Source organism: Aotus nancymaae, unplaced genomic scaffold, assembly GCF_030222135.1.
Source record: "Aotus nancymaae isolate 86718 unplaced genomic scaffold, 86718_ANA_hifiasm-v0.15.2.pri h1tg000051l, whole genome shotgun sequence".
Taxonomy (NCBI): Eukaryota; Metazoa; Chordata; class Mammalia; order Primates; family Aotidae; genus Aotus; species Aotus nancymaae.
This window is the reverse complement of record NW_026988465.1, coordinates 22,218,262-22,236,716: the sequence shown is the minus strand read 5'-3', so window position 1 is coordinate 22,236,716 and position 18,455 is coordinate 22,218,262. Positions and strand designations below refer to the sequence as shown.

General features: G+C 39.0%; 1 protein-coding gene across 9 annotated transcripts in view; it reads left to right on the top strand.

Annotated features, from left to right (window-relative positions):
* Positions 1-18,455, top strand: part of CARMIL1 (capping protein regulator and myosin 1 linker 1) — a 342,171-nt gene that overhangs the window by 194,157 nt on the left and 129,559 nt on the right. For all 9 annotated transcript variants that reach the window (XM_064363059.1, XM_064363058.1, XM_064363055.1 and 6 more), the window contains exons 10-13: positions 568-656; positions 2,437-2,531; positions 11,018-11,104; positions 17,210-17,313. In XM_064363059.1, the coding sequence (XP_064219129.1) occupies positions 568-656; positions 2,437-2,531; positions 11,018-11,104; positions 17,210-17,313 (375 nt within the window). The remainder of the gene's footprint in view (positions 1-567; positions 657-2,436; positions 2,532-11,017; positions 11,105-17,209; positions 17,314-18,455) is intronic.

The following is an 18,455-nucleotide window of genomic DNA, read 5'->3' as shown; positions in this document are numbered from 1 at the left end:
TAGTTGGGTAGCTTATAAACAACAGGTTTATTTCCCACAGTCCTGGAGGCAGAGAAGTCCAAGATCAAGGCTCCAGCAGATGTGGTGTCTGGTGAGGGCACTCTTTCTTGTTCACAGGTGGTGTCTTTTAGCTGTGTCTTTACTTGGTGGAAGGGGCAAGATAGCTCTGGGGCCTCTTTTACAAAAGCACTGATTTCTTCATGAGGGCTCTACCATCATGACCTAGTCAGTTCCCAAAGGTACTAATTGCTGATACGATCACATTGGGGATTAGGTTTTTAACTCTGAATTTTGGCGGAGCGGGGAGCACAAACTCTGACCATAGCATTCCTCTTGCCTGTTTCTACTGCTGGTTGGCACACTCCTGAAGGCAAGGATTTTCTCCTTGATATTATTATATTGCCAGGGTGTTCATCACGGTGGTGCATAGTAGTTGATGCTCTTTCAAGGTTTATTGAATGAGTGAATGTTTCACTTAATTAAAACTTTGCATTGCATGGATTTATAACAATAAAGTTTTTCTTCTTTAGAGCTATGGAATAGTCAAAAGAATGTTTTCTGTTACAGTCCACTGATGTCTGTGAACAGATCTTGAGGGTGGTGAGTAGGTCCAATCGACTGGAAGAATTGGTGTTGGAAAATGCTGGACTTAGAACGTGAGTATCTTCCTAAATCTATGAATATGTTCCTTTAAAATCCTGTGCCATTTGCTCTTCTAAGTAATTCATAGTTTTGTTTGTTTTTAAGTTGGGCAGATCACATATAGGGCAATATTTTTCCTTCTGGGAAAAAAAAAATCCCTATGATTTTCATCATCACGAAGGCTAAGAATTTGGTAACGTCTCTTGATACTGTATCAATTGATTTTTTTTTTTTTTTTTTTGATACTGAGTCTCACTCTGTTGCTGGGTTGGAGCGCAATGACACAATCTTGGCTCGCTGCAACCTCCACCTTCCAGGTTCAAGCGATTCTCATGCCTCAGCCTCCCAAGTAGCTGGGACTACAGGTGTTCACCACCATGCCTGGCTAATTTTTGTATTTTTAGTAGAGATGGGGTTTCACCATGTTGGCCAGGGTGATCTCTATTTCCTGACCTTGTGATCTGCCTACCTCAGCCTCCCAAAGTGCTGGGATTACAGGTGTGAGCCACTGCACCCGGCCATGTGCAGGGTTTTTTTGGTCTGTTTTTTGTTTTTTAAAGACAGAGTCTCTGTTGCCTAGACTGGAGTGAAGTGGTGTAATCTAGGCTCACTAAAACCTCCAGCTCCTGGGTTCAGGTGATTCTCCTACCTCAGCCTCTCAAGTAGCTGGGATTACAGGCATGCACCACCACACCTGGCTAATTTTTGTATTTTTAATAGAGACAGGATTTCACTATGTTGGCCAGGCTGATCTTGAGCTCCTGATCTCAAGTGATCCGCCCACCTCGGCCTCCCAAAGTGCTGGGATTACAGATATAAGCCACTGCATCTGGCTCACTTGATATTTTTGAGAGCACACAGTGTAGTTGTGAAGAGCATGGATCCTCGAGCCAGATGCCTCATGGCCTTGCACAAGTTGTTTAAGCTTTCTGTGCCTTAGTCTCTTCAGTTTTAAAATGGAGATAATAATAGTGCCTCCTCTATAGAATTAAAATTGTGAGGGTAAATGAATTAATATATAAAGTACTTGGCAAAGTGCCTTTTACTCTGTCAATGGTATATGCAGGTTTTATTATTATCATTACTGGTGGACATAGTGATAACATATTTCATATGACTTTACTGCTTTGCTTTCATCAGTTTTAGTCATTTTTCTCCCTTTTCAGGTTACACTTGCATAGTCTTTATCTAATGGTTTAGTAGTCACTACCTAAGCCTACTGTTAGGAGCACAGTAGAATCTAGTAGAATAAAGGTTTTACTGCTGCTAAGTGAGGAGGGTTGACAGTTTCATAATCATAGCACTTAGTACATTATTTCAAGTTAAACATAACTAAAACTGGTTTTAATTTTTGCCAAAATGTAGTGCTAGCAGTTGTAACCTTTAAACTCAATAATTAGTGTAATCAGTTTTGCGTTCACAGTTGCACAAAATGAGGAATAAGATACAGTGAATACTATAATTTTCATGAAAAGCAGGTTCAATCCAGGACTTTTTTTTAAATTATTGAGGGTCCAGGAAGTACCATTATAGCATGCAACAGAGTGTCTTTAAAGGGGCAATTGTATATTTTCTTTTTGCTTTTGGCTAATCAGAATGAGCAAAATTCTGGCTGTGGCTTTATAAATTCTCTAATGAGGTGTTAATGGGTATTAACAAATATATGATATATAGACTAATATTGTAAGGGAGGTTTCTCTATATAGATTCACTCTGTTCTAAGCTTTAAGTGTTCCGTTTGAATGGTTTTACATTTTGTGTTATTAATCTTATTATTTTTTTTTTTACGTGCAGAGATTTTGCACAAAAACTGGCCAGTGCTCTAGCGCATAATCCCAACTCAGGACTCCACACGATTAACCTTGCTGGCAACCCGCTGGAGGATAGAGGTACTGCAGAGTTCTCATTATCATTGATGCCAGAATTGTAAGAGGATTAGAGGATTTTAATTTAGCCGTGCCTGAAGAGTAGTATCAAGCTAAGTTGTGATGATAAGTGCTGTTGGTGTTTCTTCTGGCTTCCAGTTCTTTCCACCCTTTCTTATAAATACTTATGTTAAAATTGCATGATCTGCTTAACCTTTTTTGAAGTGAAACAAAAGAACAGGAAAGTATTATTTTGTATATATTTTATTAGTTATATATTCCTGCATAACAAATTGCCACATTCTCGGCAGCTTAAAATGATACAAATTGATTCTCTCATGGTGTCCTTGGCTCAGGAGTCTGCGTCCAGGTTAGCTGGGTTCTGCGCCCTGGGTGTCTCTCTCAAGACAAAGCAAGTTGTCAGCAGGGGCTGTGCTCTCATCTGTGACCTGGAGTTCCCTTAAGTTCACTGGTTGTTGGTGGAATTAATTTCCCTGGAGCTATAGGCTTGAGGCCCCCAATTTCTTGCTAGCTGCCAGTGGGTACCATTCCCAGCTCCTGGAGGCTGTGCTTCTAGAAGGGTCCTTGCCATGTGACCCCCTTATCTCACAACATAGCAGTTTGCTTTGTGTCTGAGGCCAGCTGGAGCACATCTCTCTGATACTTTAGTGTCTTTTACACAGTTCACCTGACTAGATCAGGCCCACCCATGACAATTTCCCTGTTTTTCATGAACTCAGAGTCAAGTGATTAGTAACCTAATCATGGCAGGGCTGCCCCATTACTGTTGACCCTTGAACAATACAGGAGTGAGGGGCACTGACCCCAAGCAATCAAAAATCCACATGTAACTTTTGACTCCCTCAAAACTTAACTACTAATAGCATTGTTGACGGAAGCCTTGCCGATAACCAGTTGACTAACAGGTATTTTGTGTGTTATATGTATCATATGTTGTATTCTTAAAGTAAGCTAAAGAAAATAAAACTTTATTAAGAAAACCATAAGAAAGAGAAAATATATTTCCTATTCATTAAGTGGAAGTAGATCATCATAAAGGTCTTTTTCTTGGTCACCTTCACATTGACTAGGCTGAGGAGGAGGAGGAAGAAAAGGAGGCCTTAATCTTGCTCTCTCAGCAGCGGCAGAGGTGGAGAAACATCTACGCATAAGTGGACCAATGCAGTTGCAACCTGTGTTGTTCGAGAGTCAGCAGTATATTTACTGCTCCCCACCCCCATGTTCAAGGAAATTATACAGGGCGGATATACCAGGGGGTGAGAATCTTGGGGACTATCTTAGAATTCTCTGTACCAGTATTATATTTTAATATTTAACAAGATTTGAGTGTTAGAATAGGGAGAGGATGAGGACTAGAGTTCATGAAGAGTCTGAAAGTTTTATTAAAAGTGTTTTGATGGGTAGAGAGAGGAGTCAGTAGGTTTAGAAAGGGAAACTCAAAAATTTGAATTCTTAGTAGAATATTGATGGACAAGGTTTAGGAACTAATTGGTTTATCTCTAGTGGGACTATTTTGTTTTCATTTTCTGTTGCAAACGTTTTCCAGATTTATTGAATAAGGCCTTTCACCTTTCAGTGTTATACTTGATGAGCATTAATTATTAAACTGAGCTGAAGATACTGATATAGATGTTCAGGTTTTCTTTTTGTCTTTAATGTGATCATTGTTCTGGGCTGACAAAGATAGCTAAGTTGTATTCAAGCAAAAATCTCCAGGGTAACTTGTCATCATGTAAAGAAGTGAATCTACAGGAAGGCTGAGACTCAATTAGAAAACTAGATCACACAAAAAACACCCTCATATAATAAGCCAAAGCCGAAATTAATGGATGAATAGTACTGGAATAGTAGTTTCTTTAAGATATACTCAATTTTTAGGAAAAGCAAATGTTTCTCTATTAGTCAGATACTACAGAGAGGTGAATGTGACAAAGTAGAAATCATGGAGAGCACAGTTTTATAGACGGGAGGGCTATTTTGGTTTTGTTTTTTAAGATGGGAGAGAATCGATCATATTTATTGACTGACAGGAGGAAACTCTGTAGAGGGAGGTAGTTGTTTGAGGAAGGTTCTTAAGCAAATGAAATCCAAAGTTCAGATGGACCAGGAAGGGGCCACTTCTCTGTGTTTAGGGAAATGCAAATTAAAACCACAGTGAGGTACCATTTCATAAGCAGGAGTGTGGCAATAATCAAAGTAAGTCTTGGAAAGGGTGTGAGGAAATAGCAATTCCCACATTGCTGGTGAGAGTGTTAAATGGTGCAGCCACATGCAAAACCAGTTAGACAGTTCTTAAAAAGTTAAACTCAAATCTGCCATATAACCCAGCAATTCCACTCCTAGGTGTATCACCGAAGAGAAAGGAGACTTATACCCACACAGAGACTTACATCCACAAAGGAGACTTACTAGTTCGTAGCAGTGCTAGTTATAATAGGCAAATAGTAGAAACAGCCCCAATGTTGGTCAGTGGAGAGTGGTTCCGTTAATAAATGTGGTATAGATAATATGTACACTGGAATACTACTCAAAATAGAGTGGAGTTCTAACTCATGCGCCAGCACGGACGAATCTCAGAAACACTGTTACTCGAAAGATGCCCAACCTAAAAGACCACACGTTGTTTGGAGGGTGGGAAGGGGAAGAAGGAATTGGAGGCCCTTTGTTTTCTGTCTCATTGTTTACCTCATGTTCTCTGAGGTGCAGCCGCATTGCACACCTTGTCACCGCAGGTGCCGTTTCTTCTGTCTTGCCCTCACTTTGGAGCTCCTGTGTAAACTTCCGTAACAGCACTAACTTCATTCCGCTCACATGGTAACTAGAGGTGGACGTTCCTTCCCCCAGGCTTCAGCGGCTTGCTTCCTCTCATCCTCACTCCCTGGCTTTCTGTCTCCCCTTCCCTCTTTCCTAAGATGCACAGCATCTAATGTAAGACTTTGTCCACAATCCAAAAATGTTTTCTTTAAGTTGAATTTGCTTTTATTTAACCTTAATTCTCTTGTATAGTTTTTTTATTTGCACTTGAAAATTATGGTAAAGTGTATAGAGATTTCTTTTGTATACGGTCAGACCATGTGTTCAAAGGTGGTGTTTGCCTGCTTTTCCCTCTGCTTTCCTGCTTCTGAGACCTGACTTTGTGTCTTTTCATCTAGCTGCAGCGCGTTTACCAGCATTGTCATCAGGAGTCATTCCAAGGATAGCCTTGAATGTTCCTGGCAACTCTCCAGTGTGGTTTCTGCTCACATACCCTCAAATTTTGACACCCTGAAAATATGTTCACAGGCCAAGACTCTTCTCATTTCTGCCCTTCTAGATTCATTCATTGCTGTATTCGCCAGTGCTTACAGACAGCTGCCAACACTTGTACCTCCCACCTTTCTTTACTCTTTGGGATAAGCCTCCTGAATACAAATTCTTTATTGTTTTTTTTTTTCATTCAGGCTACATACCTAAAGATGATTGGGAGCTTTTCTGCTCATGGATGGAAATTCCACAAGAAATCTAATTGAGTGTAAAATATTTATTGAAATTTCAGTCTAGAGAAAACTTTTAGTAATTTTTGTTCCCAGGCTTTTCAGTGATGGTATTTTGTGTTTGAAACTAATAGAAAGGGTGAAGAAGGAGTCTGTAATTGAGTTATACAGTATATAAAAAGACCAAGCTGGGGACTATTATTTGTAAGAAAGCTCCAAGAAATGTAAGGGGCTGGGTACAGTGGCTCACACCTGTAATCCCAGCACTTTGAGGGGCTGAGAAGGGCGAATCACCTGAGGTCAGGAGATTGAGACCATCCTGGCCAATATGGTGAAACCCCATCTCTACTAAAAATACAAAAATTAGCTGGGCTTGGTGGCGCATGCCTCTGTCATTCTAGCTACTCAGAAGACTGAGGCAGGAGAATTGCTTGAACTAGGGAGTCGGAGGTCGCAGTGAGCCGAGATCCTGCCACTGCACTCCAGCCTGGGTGACAGAGCGAGACTCCACCTCAAAAAAAAAAAAGGGAGATAAGATCTTAACAGTTAAGTGGCCAAGAATTCTGAGGAATTTAAACAGTAAATGGAATGTGGTTTTGTACCTAAACCTTATACTCAGGGGCATATTTGGAAACTTTCAAAGAGTTTATGATATGAATGTTGATGCAGCAAATCTCTTATTTTCACATCTATGTAGCGGACAGACCTGCAGTCTTCCGATTGCTGAGGGGCTTGTGGTAAAGGAGACTGGAGTATGACTTAGTAAGCACAGGTATAATGTGTGCAATGCTTCAAGTGCTGATGCCCTCCTGCTCTCCTTCTGCAGGAGCCACACGAGATGAACAGACCACACACGTACATAAGCTGTGCCTATCCTTGTTGCAAGGCCATGTCTGTTCCCAGCTTGCTCTTGGTCTTCATCTAACACAGTGTTTTTCAGGCTGTGGGTCACGACCCATTAGCTGGCCATGAAATCAGTTTAGTAGTTCTCGACAAGAATTGTTTTTTTTTTTAAAGCAGTGGTACAGAATAGAAAACGTCAGAGTACATTGTTCAGGGGAAAGTTTGGTTTTAGTTTTCTAATACTAATATGAGTGTGTACATTTATGCTTTACTTCTCTAAGCATTACGGATTCTGTGTTCTGTTCTTCCTAGTTATCCGTCCCAATTACCTTAGTTTTTATGATTTCAGTCTTTTCAGAAATGTCTCTCCTCACTTCGTCTCCTTGCATTTTTTGTTTGTTTTTTGAGAGAACGCCTCTTTCTGTTGCCCAGGCTGGAGTATGGTGGTGCAGTAACAGCTCGCTGCAACCTCGATTTCCTGGGCTCAAGCCATCCTCGCCCCTCAGCCTCCCAAGTAGCTGGGATCACAGGTGTGCACCACCACACCTGGCTAAGTTTTAAATTTCTTTTGTAGTGACATGGTCTTACTATGTTCCCCAGGCTCCTCCCCTTGCTTTATTTCAGATTTGATTATTTCATTGACAGACCATTTAGAATCCCACCTCTAATGTTTTTTTTGACCTGAAGTATGCTGATGTTTTTTCCCAGCTCTTTGGTGGTGGCTCTGATTTGATCTTCTAAGTAAGACAAGAGAGATATAGATTCTAGGATTGCTGCTTACTTTTCTTGGTGTTTTATATCTCATGTCTCTCAGTGTATATCAGTGAGTTCTGGAGTCAAAATACATGGGTTTAATTCCATCCGGGCTTCACAGCTTTCTAGCTAAGTGGCCTTGAGCAAATTACCTACCTCCTCCAAACTTCAGCTTCTTCTTTATCTTAAAAATAGATAGTCATAGTACCTACCAAATAAGAATATTCTAAGGATTAAGTGAGATAATTGATATTTTTGTGGTTAAACAGGTAAAGTAATGTTTAAAAATGGCATAGATTTAGATTTTAGGGCATTCAAAAATTAGATGTGTTGACTCAGTTTTTTCCAGTATCCCTATATTCTTTTTATTTATTTATTTATTTATTTTGGACATGGAGTTTTCACTCTAGTTGTCCAGGCTGGAGTGCAATGGGGTAATCTCAGCTTACCGCAACCTCTGCCTCCTCAATTCAAATGATTCTCCTGTCTCAGCCTCCTAAGTAGCTGGGATTACAGGCATCTGCCACCACGCCCGGCTAATTTTGTATTTTTTAATAGAGACGGGGTTTCTCCATGTTGGCCAGGCTGGTCTCAAACTCCCAATCTCAGGTGATCCACCCACCTCAGCCTTCCACAGTGCTAAGATTACAGACGTGAGTCATGGTGCCCAGCCTCCCTATATTCTTACATTCTTGATTCCAAGTCTTTTTCTCTTGGCCTTATTTTTGAAACAGAAATACTTCTTTTGCTTCTCTTTGTGGGGACATTTTTTAGTAATAAATTTGTTTCCTTGAATAGATAGCAAACTATTGAGATTATTTACTTCTCCTTAAATTAATTTTGGTCTGCCATGTTTTTTTATAAGGGATTTGTTTCTTTCTATTAAAATGATAGTTTTTTGACTTACCGATTTGTTTATACCCTCCAATTAAAATACAGTGCCTGTAGGATCTTTACAAAGATAAAGATCCTGTTTTCATTTGATTTTGACATTTTGATCTCTTTCTCTCTCTCATTTATTTATTTTACCAGTCTTGCTGGAGTTTACTGATTTTGTTAGTATTTTTAAAGAACCAACTTTGTTAAAATTTACTTATTTTTACAGCTGCTATTTATTTAATTGGATTCTTCTCTTTTCTTTATTTTTTTCCTTCCTTCTGTTTACAGAGGTGAGTGAGGATTAATTTGCTATTTTTGGAGATGGATAATTAGGTAATTATTTTCCAGTTTTTCATCTTTTTAAAAATTATTTTCCAGTTCTATTGATTTCTCTCTAGCCATGGCTCTAGTTAGATCCCCAAATTTTTAATACTATAGTTTTTAGATTTAACTCAAAATATTTTTCAAATTCCCATTGTGTTTTTTTTTTTTTTTTTCCTGAACTCTTGTTATTTAGAAATATATTGCTTAAGTTATTTGGGGATTTTCTAATTATCTTATTGCTATAATTTCTGTTTGAACTGTTATGGTGGTAGCAGAGAACATACTGATATTCTGTGTATGAATTCATAGTACTAAGGAACATTTTATTATTTGTTGAGACTTGCTTTATGGCTCAGTATATGATCCCTTTTGGAAAATATTCAGTGTACACTTTGAAGAAACGTATTCTGTAGTTACTGGGTAGAGCGTTTTAAATATATCAATCATTTATTTTTTCATTATGCTCTTAATATTCTCTGTATCTTTACTTTTTCTGTTCATTTATTAGCTACTAATAGAAGTGTGTTAGAAAACTTCCATCATTATATTTGTGTGTGTGTTTGTGTAATATATGTGTTTTCCTTTTGTTACTGTCAGATTTACTTTATTTTCAGATGAGGTTAATCAGAACATCGATTTAGGGTAATTGTATCTTGTTAATGAAATCTTCCATTTATCTTTAGTCATCTTCTAAAATTTAAATTGTCTTATTGCAGCTACATCAGGTGTTTGTGGCATATCTTTTTTCATGTTTTTATGTTCACTTCTGAGTACATGTATCTATAGGTGAATCTCTTGAAAACATTTGATATTTTTATTCAAATAAATCATCTTTGACTCATATTTGAGTCTGTATATTTTTTAAATGATATAAATAAGTTTTAATTAAATATTCATATTTAATAAATCTGTATTTAATATTGAAATATTTGGGTGAAAATCTGTATTTCTGTTTGTTTCCATTTTTTTCTTTGTCCCTTTTTCCCTCTCTTTTTTTGCCTTTTGGATTAAGTTTTAACAGTTTTTCGGTCTTCCTCCCTCCTCCCATCAACTTGTTAGTAACTTTTTTTTTTCTTACAAGAATATATCAGCTAAATATCAAGCCTGCCCTTTTCTTGTAATTTACAAAATGGATTAGCACATTCAAGTCTCTGGAAAGACTCAAATAAAAACTTGTTTAACATGATTGAATCTAGTGATTTTCAAACTTCTTTGACTGTGGAAACACACTGGGGACATAGAGGCTCCCAAAACACCCACTATTCTTGGGGAGCCACCCATGTAGAGGCTTAGTCAAGCCGCATGACTTCCATGTTGTTTCTTCCAAGTTGTGATTAGATTTGTTGATAATTTGGGTTATATAATAGGGCAGCAACCAGCACAGTAATTTCTTATTGCTCCCTGAAGCTTGAGATTAGTCTAAGGGAACAGAAATTAATATTGTTTAAGGAGCCTTCTCAAGAACATGCGCCTGGGGAAATGTTGGCTAGTCTACAGCAGGAGGTCGGTTGAAGGACCTGTATGCAGGTCATACATTTATCTGTTACTTATTTCCTCCCAGAAAACAGTCTATGCTCACTGCAGTCCTTGGATGAGTGGCTGGTGTTTCCAATCTCCCACTCTGGCCATTAAATTTAGAAGATACTTGATTTTAAATACTGTAACGTTCTGGTGCCTTACACAAAGTTAAAAAATCTACGTTTAAGAAGTTAAAACATGCTCTGAAGCTCTGTATGAGGTTGTTAGCTGTAAGCCAATTAAGTATAGGAATCCATCTACCGTTATCAGAATAGTTAATATACTCCATTCTTCTTGACAATAATTAAATAGCATACATCTGCTCATCTAGAAGAGAGATCAGCTCATTAAGACAGAGGTTAAAAAGAAAAGGGGTTAACAATTATCCTTTCCAAGAGGATTTGCATTTTAAATAGAACTATGAGAAAAAAGAGTGACACTTGGCTCTAAGAAAAATATCTCCAATGGAAAAGTTTCAGATACTATACGCTTAATAAAACAATATTCCCCTTCTCTTACCCTGTAGGTAGGACAGAAAGAAAAGGGGGTTTGGGGGTGAATGGTTAGAAAACGGAGTGTGATGTTAGAAAGAAAAATATGATATCTTCAGTCAGAATCAAAATTAAGTTTTCATGCATTGTAAAAAATATAATTCTGAGAACCTGAAAATTCTAATAATCTCTTTTTTTCCCTTCTCAGGTGTGTCCTCTTTAAGTATTCAATTTGCCAAACTCCCAAAGGGATTAAAGCATTTAAATTTATCTAAAACCTCATTATCACCTAAAGGTACAGTATTTCTTATTTACCTAACAGTGTTTCTGAAATATTTCTGCTGCACCTTCTACCTTAGAATTATTTGTTCTGTACTTACATTTAAAAATATATGTATTACATTACTCTAGCATTACTCTGGCGGATAAAGACATTATGTAATTCAGTTTCTCATGCTCTGAAGCGAAGTGCTTTCAGAGGAGATAATAATTTTGATATGTACATCTGGTCTTTAACTTTTAAAACTTTGAGTCAGGGAACACTCCCCTGGCTGCCTCTACCCTCCTGCTTCACATTTCTAGATGCACCTGGTTGTGTTTCTCTTGGTTCAACAAGCTGGCCTTTCTAACTGTCAGATAGACTATCTGCTCTACAGAAAACTGTTGGGCCTAACTGCGGGTCATCACTGTAGCACCACTCCTTGTATTTCTGTCTTTATTGATTTCCTTATCTTATCCTCAGATCAATTCCTAACTTCACTCACCTTCATTTTTTCCAATTACTCATCAAATCCTGTCAATTCTATTATTATTTTGCCACAGCAGCACCTCAATAATAATATTAGAATTTATCCTACATTCATTGTACCTTTGTATATCTTCACATTTTGCCCTGGATGCCTGAAAAAAAAATTCTTTTATCCCCAAATATTCTCAGAGAGCTTCAGTTTGTTTTGATAAAACTGTTTATCTGTGATATACTCTGCTGAGATGTGTTCCCTCTTCCCAAGGCCACAACAGAATCAATGACTCTTCCTTTATATTACTTCAAGATCACGTATGTAACATTATTGTATAAATATTGTGTGTTTCTTGCTACACTGAGGCTCTTGTGGCCTGTGCGTCTCTCATCTTTCTGTCTGCAGCACCTGGCACCTGCCTGCACTACCATTTAACAAAAGTTTCTTGAACCTTTTGCGATTTCTTAAGAAAGTCGCTGTCTTTTGGAAGCAGCCTGTGTAGTGGATGAAAGTATCACTTCTATAGTCAGATCGCCTAAGGTTGAATGCTGACTTTTCTACTTATTTATGAATATGCTTTTGTTCCCAGGTGCCTCGTTTGTAGGACAGAAATAGCAGTATTTCTGCACAGGTAGTTAGGGTTAAATGATTTAACATACATACAGTATGGTTTCTGTCACAAAGTGCTTAATAAATGCTAGTAGCAACTGTTACGTCACCCCCACCAGTACCAGCATCACTGCCATCACCATCATCATAATTATCATCATCCTGAGCTGTCTTATGTCTTTATATGCCTCAGTTTCTACCTGGAGCAACCTTAGTGTCCATACCTGGAATGTCTCTTGAATTACTGTGCATCCTGTGAGATTCAACTTCTAGTTCTCTCTCTTTTTTTTTTTGGAGACAGGGTCTCACTTTGTCACTCAGACTGGAGTACAGTGATACAATCTTGGCTCCCTGCAGCCTCTACTTCTTGGGCTCAAGCGATCCTCCTGCCTCCGCCCCCAAGTAGCAGGGACCACAAGCATGCGTCACCACACCCAGTTAATTTTTGTATTTTTTTGTAGAGACGGGGTTTCGCTATGTTCCCAGGCTGATCTTGAGCTCCTAAGCTCAAGTGATCTGTCTGCCTCCGCCTCCCAAAGTGCTAGGATTACAGGCATGAGCCACTGCGCCCAGCTGTTTCTGTCTTACTTTCTCTTTGAAGCCTTCTCAAACAAACCCCCTTACCATATCCTGAATAACTAGATGCTCCTTTCTCTGTGTTCCATAGCTCTTTGTAAATTCCTCTGTCTTAGTGTGTGTCCATTGCATTTGATTGTCCCTTAGCCTGTACATTTCTGGACAGTAAGGGCTTCACCTCATTCATTGCTGTGTCCTGGAACTTCTTAGTGTTTCACTGAATGTGCCTTGGATAAATGAGTGAAGCAAAGCCACCTCTTGATGATTGTATATCCATGCCATCATACATTATTCTGAATATGCAGTTAAATTAAGAATGGTTTGAAATTGGAATTAGTTCCATAAGTACCATGATTTTATGTGCACACGTTTATACACACATATTTAAGATTAAGGCATGAAAATAAATTACCAAAGGGATTTCCCCAGGAATCAGTATTTTCAGATCTAGTGCCTGAAACCGTGTAAAGATCTTACAGCTAAGTTTAACTCCTTTACGTTATCACTGTTCCACTTTAGCAAATCCATTTTATAGAAACCCTTTTGTGATAATTACCATTGTAGTACACATTTATGGTAAAGATTTAGAAGATGCTAAAAAGTGTAAATAAGAAGGCAAACCCACTCTGAATCCCCTTCTTCCTTAGTCATTTGTATTTCTTTTAGAGAAATCACTAAGTTTATATCTTTTGTTAGTGTTAATCTTTTTAAAAAATTTGTATGACTTCTATACATATTTAAAGCATTATTTATTGTGTGCTCCATAGGTCGACAAAGGTGGTTTTTAAAAGCCTGATTATATGAATTGCATCTGTAATTCTAGCCACTCAGGAGGCTGAGGTGGGAGGATACTTGAGCCCAGGAGTTTTAGGTTGCGGTGAGCTGTCACAGTGCCACTGCACTTCAGCCTGGGTGACAGAGCAAGAACCTCTTTGGAAAACAAAACAAAAAAACCTGATTATATTAATAATCCTTGATCATATTTATTTTAATTCATTTGTTCATTACTATATAACAAACAAAAGGATGTAGTGATCGTTTATCCTTCTGAGGGCAAGCTTGGTTCTGAGGACCCTCAGTGCCACCTTTTCTTGATGCCCCTGTCCTTTTAGTATGGTAACAGTGGGAAGGTCCCACGGGCACAGCTGGACTTCTCCATCTACCTCCTTATGACGAGGACAGCCCCTCATTGCCTGTACCCTTTACAGAAAAGGGTCCCCGCATTTATCTCTTACCTGCAATAAATTATGTTTATATTAAAATATGTGTTTTAAGAATTAGCATTGTTTTATAACATGACTTGAAATTTTTATTTTATTTTATTTTTGATTTTGATGAGCTCTTGCTCTGTTGCTCAGGCTGGAGTGCAGTTGCAGTATCTTGGCTCACTGCAATCTCTGCCTCACAGGTTCAAGCAATTCTTTTGCGTCAGCCTCCTGAGTAGCTGGGATTACAGGCTCCCAATATCACACCCAAGCTAATTTTTCTATTTTTAGTAGAGAAGAGGTTTGTATTTTTACTAGAGAGGAGTTCCTGACATCAGATGATCCACCTGCCTCAGCCTCTCAAAGTGCCTGAGATTATAGGCATGAGCCCCCACTCCCAGCCTGAAGAATTTCAAATTGCCCTAAGACAAAGATATCTTGAAATGTTTATTTTTTTTTTTAAATCGACTTCTTGACATGATTTTACATAGGATCTGAAAGGGTCACAGATTTAAAATGACTTGAGTTACATTGCAGTGTTAAGCTTCTGCTGAATTTGACTAGCATTTATATTCATGGATGGATAATTCAAGGCAGATTAAAAAAAAAATCTCCCCATGGCATCGCCACTGCCTCCAAATACCCTTTCTTTATCTCAGCTGTTAGCTAACTGATAGTTTTCTGGATTTCCAGCGAATGTCCTGCTGGTTGCCAGATTATGTCAAGGCAGAGCCATCTGGTACCACCTTTTTCCAGCTGTAAATGCTGCAATAGTAAGAGAGAGAATGGTCAAAATCACTAGACAGAATCAAGAAAGGCATGTAAATGTGTTTAGTTAGGGCTGTATGAGCCTTACATATTTATTTATTTTTTAGATTTATACTTGTATAATTCTCCACTCTTTGTGGGCTTATTAACACAGGCCTCATGTGAACATGGGCTCAGGGGGCAGGAGAGGAAATCCTTCGTGCTGTTTCAGTAGCATGAAGCTGAGCTGATAACATGATTCTCTCTCGAGTCTATTCAGATGTTGGACAACTGCCAAGCGCCGGCACTTGTCAAGGAGCATTTTGCTGTCAGGACTAATTTAGCCTTCTAATTTTGGAATTTATTTATTAGTTTTGTTATACCTCACTAAGGAAATGATTTTACAAATGATTTCTTGGTGAGAATCTGGCATTAGTGGTATGTTTTGGACTCAGTTGTTCCATTAAGAAATACGTTAATGCTAATATCAGGGCAAACTAAAGGAAGTTGGTTCTTTAAACAGTTATAGAAAATAATCTCCAGAAAACAACCTTTGTTAATAGGCCACTGTGTGTTTCTCTTCTGTAACACAGTTAATCAAATCTCCTCCTCTACTGCCTGCTCTTTTTCTTGCCCCATTGATAGCTGTTGCCTCACTGGATAGTGATTATTCAGCTGTCTCTGTCTCCCACTCCACTGGTCTTCAGCGAGTCAGATGGTATCTCTGAAGACTCTGCCTGGTACACAGTAGGCTTTCAGTAAACGTTTATTGAAATGAGTATTCCTTCTGTAGCACTGACATTTCATAATTTTGGAATTTATTAGTTTTGTTATACCTCACTAAGGAAACGATTTTACAAATGATTTTCTTGATGAGAATCCTTGCAGCCCTTGCATATCTGAGGACTTTGGTTTACAAATTGATATTCCTCCACCAATGATTCTTAGTGAATAACATAGGATATGGAGTTTTTCCCTAACGGTCTTTGTGATTTTTGAGGGTAAAAAAATGATCTTATTTATATTTATCTCCAAATCCCCAGCATTTTGTTAGCATTTAGTAAATGGTGAGTTGACAACCAAGAAGTTCTTTGCACTTAAATATTTTATTTTCAAAGTCTCGGTCTCCTGTATACTCACCCAGATGTGCACTCACCCTTGAGAAATGGCTCAGTAGCCTTTATCAGGCACACACTAGAATCAGTTGATTATAACTCTGAAGCTGGAGGGGAAGACAGTGGCCCCTTTATCACTCCTACACTGAACGTTCTAAGCTCACAGCAGGGAGGTGCTCCAGTGGGAGGTTGCATCTGCACCCCACAGCTCTTGTATGTCCTGCTGCTATGACCAGAACTGGCTCTTACTGGCAGACTTGACCTTGGTCCCTCTTCTGCATGAAGGGTCTGCCCAAGTGTGGAGGCGAAAGAAAACCTTTTCCTGATTCTCTTTCGAGTAGTAGACTTACTTTAGTCTCAGTTTTGATATGTTGGGAGTTTTGAGAAATTTTGCTGAGAAATAAGACAAAATAATTTCTAAAAGTATACCCAATTTAGAAATAGCCGTATTTCTATAATGTATAATTTGGAACCATGGACTTTTGGCAGACACATGAGGAGCTTTGCTATCTCTCACATTCCCATTGTGCTAAGAAAGATCATCCATGCTGTGGTGAGTGATTGAGTCTCGGTGAATGAATGATTAGATACTTCTGGGCTCCCATGTTATAGTGACGTACCTCAAAGAGCTCCTGTTCCCATCTGAAAAGAAGTGGCCCCCTAGACAGCTGTGACCAGCGGGCCTCTCAGTGACTGTTAGCCATCTATGAGAGAACTTAATTCTCTTGACACAGAATAAGCAGCCTCTCATATTCACTCTTCGTTTTCTGAGGTGGATTTGTCAGCTTAGTTCAGTTTATGTTAACTTGAGCCATCTATGTATGTGAAGAGTTTAGAGTGTTAATAATAATTTTCCTTATGATTGCATCTTAGGTGGTGTACAGATCATCTCCTCATTCTTTGTGAAATCCATTTTAATTCAAATTTTTTCCTTGAATATAATACATTTAAGAAGAGCTGTATACTTCTCTTTTTAACTTCCCAATACTTTAAATAGCCTACATTATCTGAATTCGGACATGCATTGTTTAAACACCATGTACTAAGTCAAGAATCACCTAGCAGGATTAAGAGAAGTATAAACATTACCAGTTAGATCACTTTCATCATTCTTAGGCTTCAGATTAAAATCCTTTCTGTCCTTGGACACATCAGAAGACGTGGAGCAAAGGGAAGCCGATTCATTACTTCTTCTGATTCAGTGAGGCGGTTTTGCCTTTGACCAACCTGTTCTTCCTAAGGGTGTGTCAAAAGGAGACACAGTCATAGCATCACCTTTCGGGGACGGTGCTTATGGTTAGCCTGAGTCCTGCAATTTAATGGAACTGCTGGGCCGTTTATAGAAACAGAAGCCTCAGATTTTGTTTCCTGGAGTGGAACCTGAGCCTGGATTTTCTTGCTGTTGCAGGGGTGAACAGCCTTTCTCAGTCACTCAGTGCCAATCCATTGACCGCCTCTACCCTCGTCCACCTCGACCTCTCAGGGAACGTCCTTCGTGGAGATGACCTCTCCGTAAGTTCTCCTTTCTTTACTCCATCTTTGAAGGACCTGTGTTTAGTAAGCCTGGAATAATTCTAAACGTGACTTTGCAGCACATTTCCCTGCCTCTCTCTTTAGCATTACACCTTTGAATCATTTATTTTTTTATTTTTTATTTTTCGAGACGGAGTTTCGCTCTTGTTACCCAGGCTGGAGTGCAATGGCGCGATCTCAGCTCACCGCAACCTCCGCCTCCTGGGTTCAGGCAATTCTCCTGCCTCAGCCTCCTGAGTAGCTGGGATTACAGGCCCGCGCCACCATGCCCAGCTAATTTTTTGTATTTTTAGTAGAGATTTCACCATGTTGACCAGGATGGTCTCGATCTCTTGACCTCGTGATCCACCCGCCTTGGCTTCCCAAAGTGCTGGGATTACAGGCGTGAGCCACCGCACCCAGCCTGAATCATTTATTTATGACTTATGAAGCGTTTTACTGAAAGTTCCAGAGCCTTCCTTAATTAAATCTCATATATCACCCAGTTATTTTTTTTTTTCTCATTTAATGATGCTGAAGTTTAGAGTTTTTTGGAAGTAATGCTGCTGAAGAATTTTTTTTTCTTCATTTAAAAATATTAGCTTACAGGGGCTGGATGTGGTGGCTCACACCTGTAATACCAGCACTTTGGGAGGCTGAGGCATGTGGATCACAAGGTCAGGAGATCGAGACTAGCCTGGCTAACATGGTGAAACACCCATCTCTACTAATACAAAAAATAACCAGACATGGTGGTGGGCACCTGCAGTCCCAGCTACTCGGGTGGCTGAGGCAGGAGAAGCACCTGAACCAGGGAGATGGAAGTTGCAGTGAGCCCAGATCATGCGACTCCACTCCAGCCTAGGTGACAGAGCGAGATCCCATCTCAAAAAAACAGAAAACATTAGCTTACAGGTTTAAATTGTCTGGTAAGGAAGATTAGGAAGATGAACTGAAGTTTCTCATTATTATTATTGTTACTGGGAAGATTGATGGTTATTTTTATAGTTTACAGTTGAAAGGGAGTATTGGGTTAAGCCTGAGTCCTCCTCTGTTCCATGAATAAAATAGGGAGAAGAGTGGTGTGCATATAACCTGGGGCCGCTTCTTCAGAGTTTGAGTGTGAAGGCAAAAACGACTTC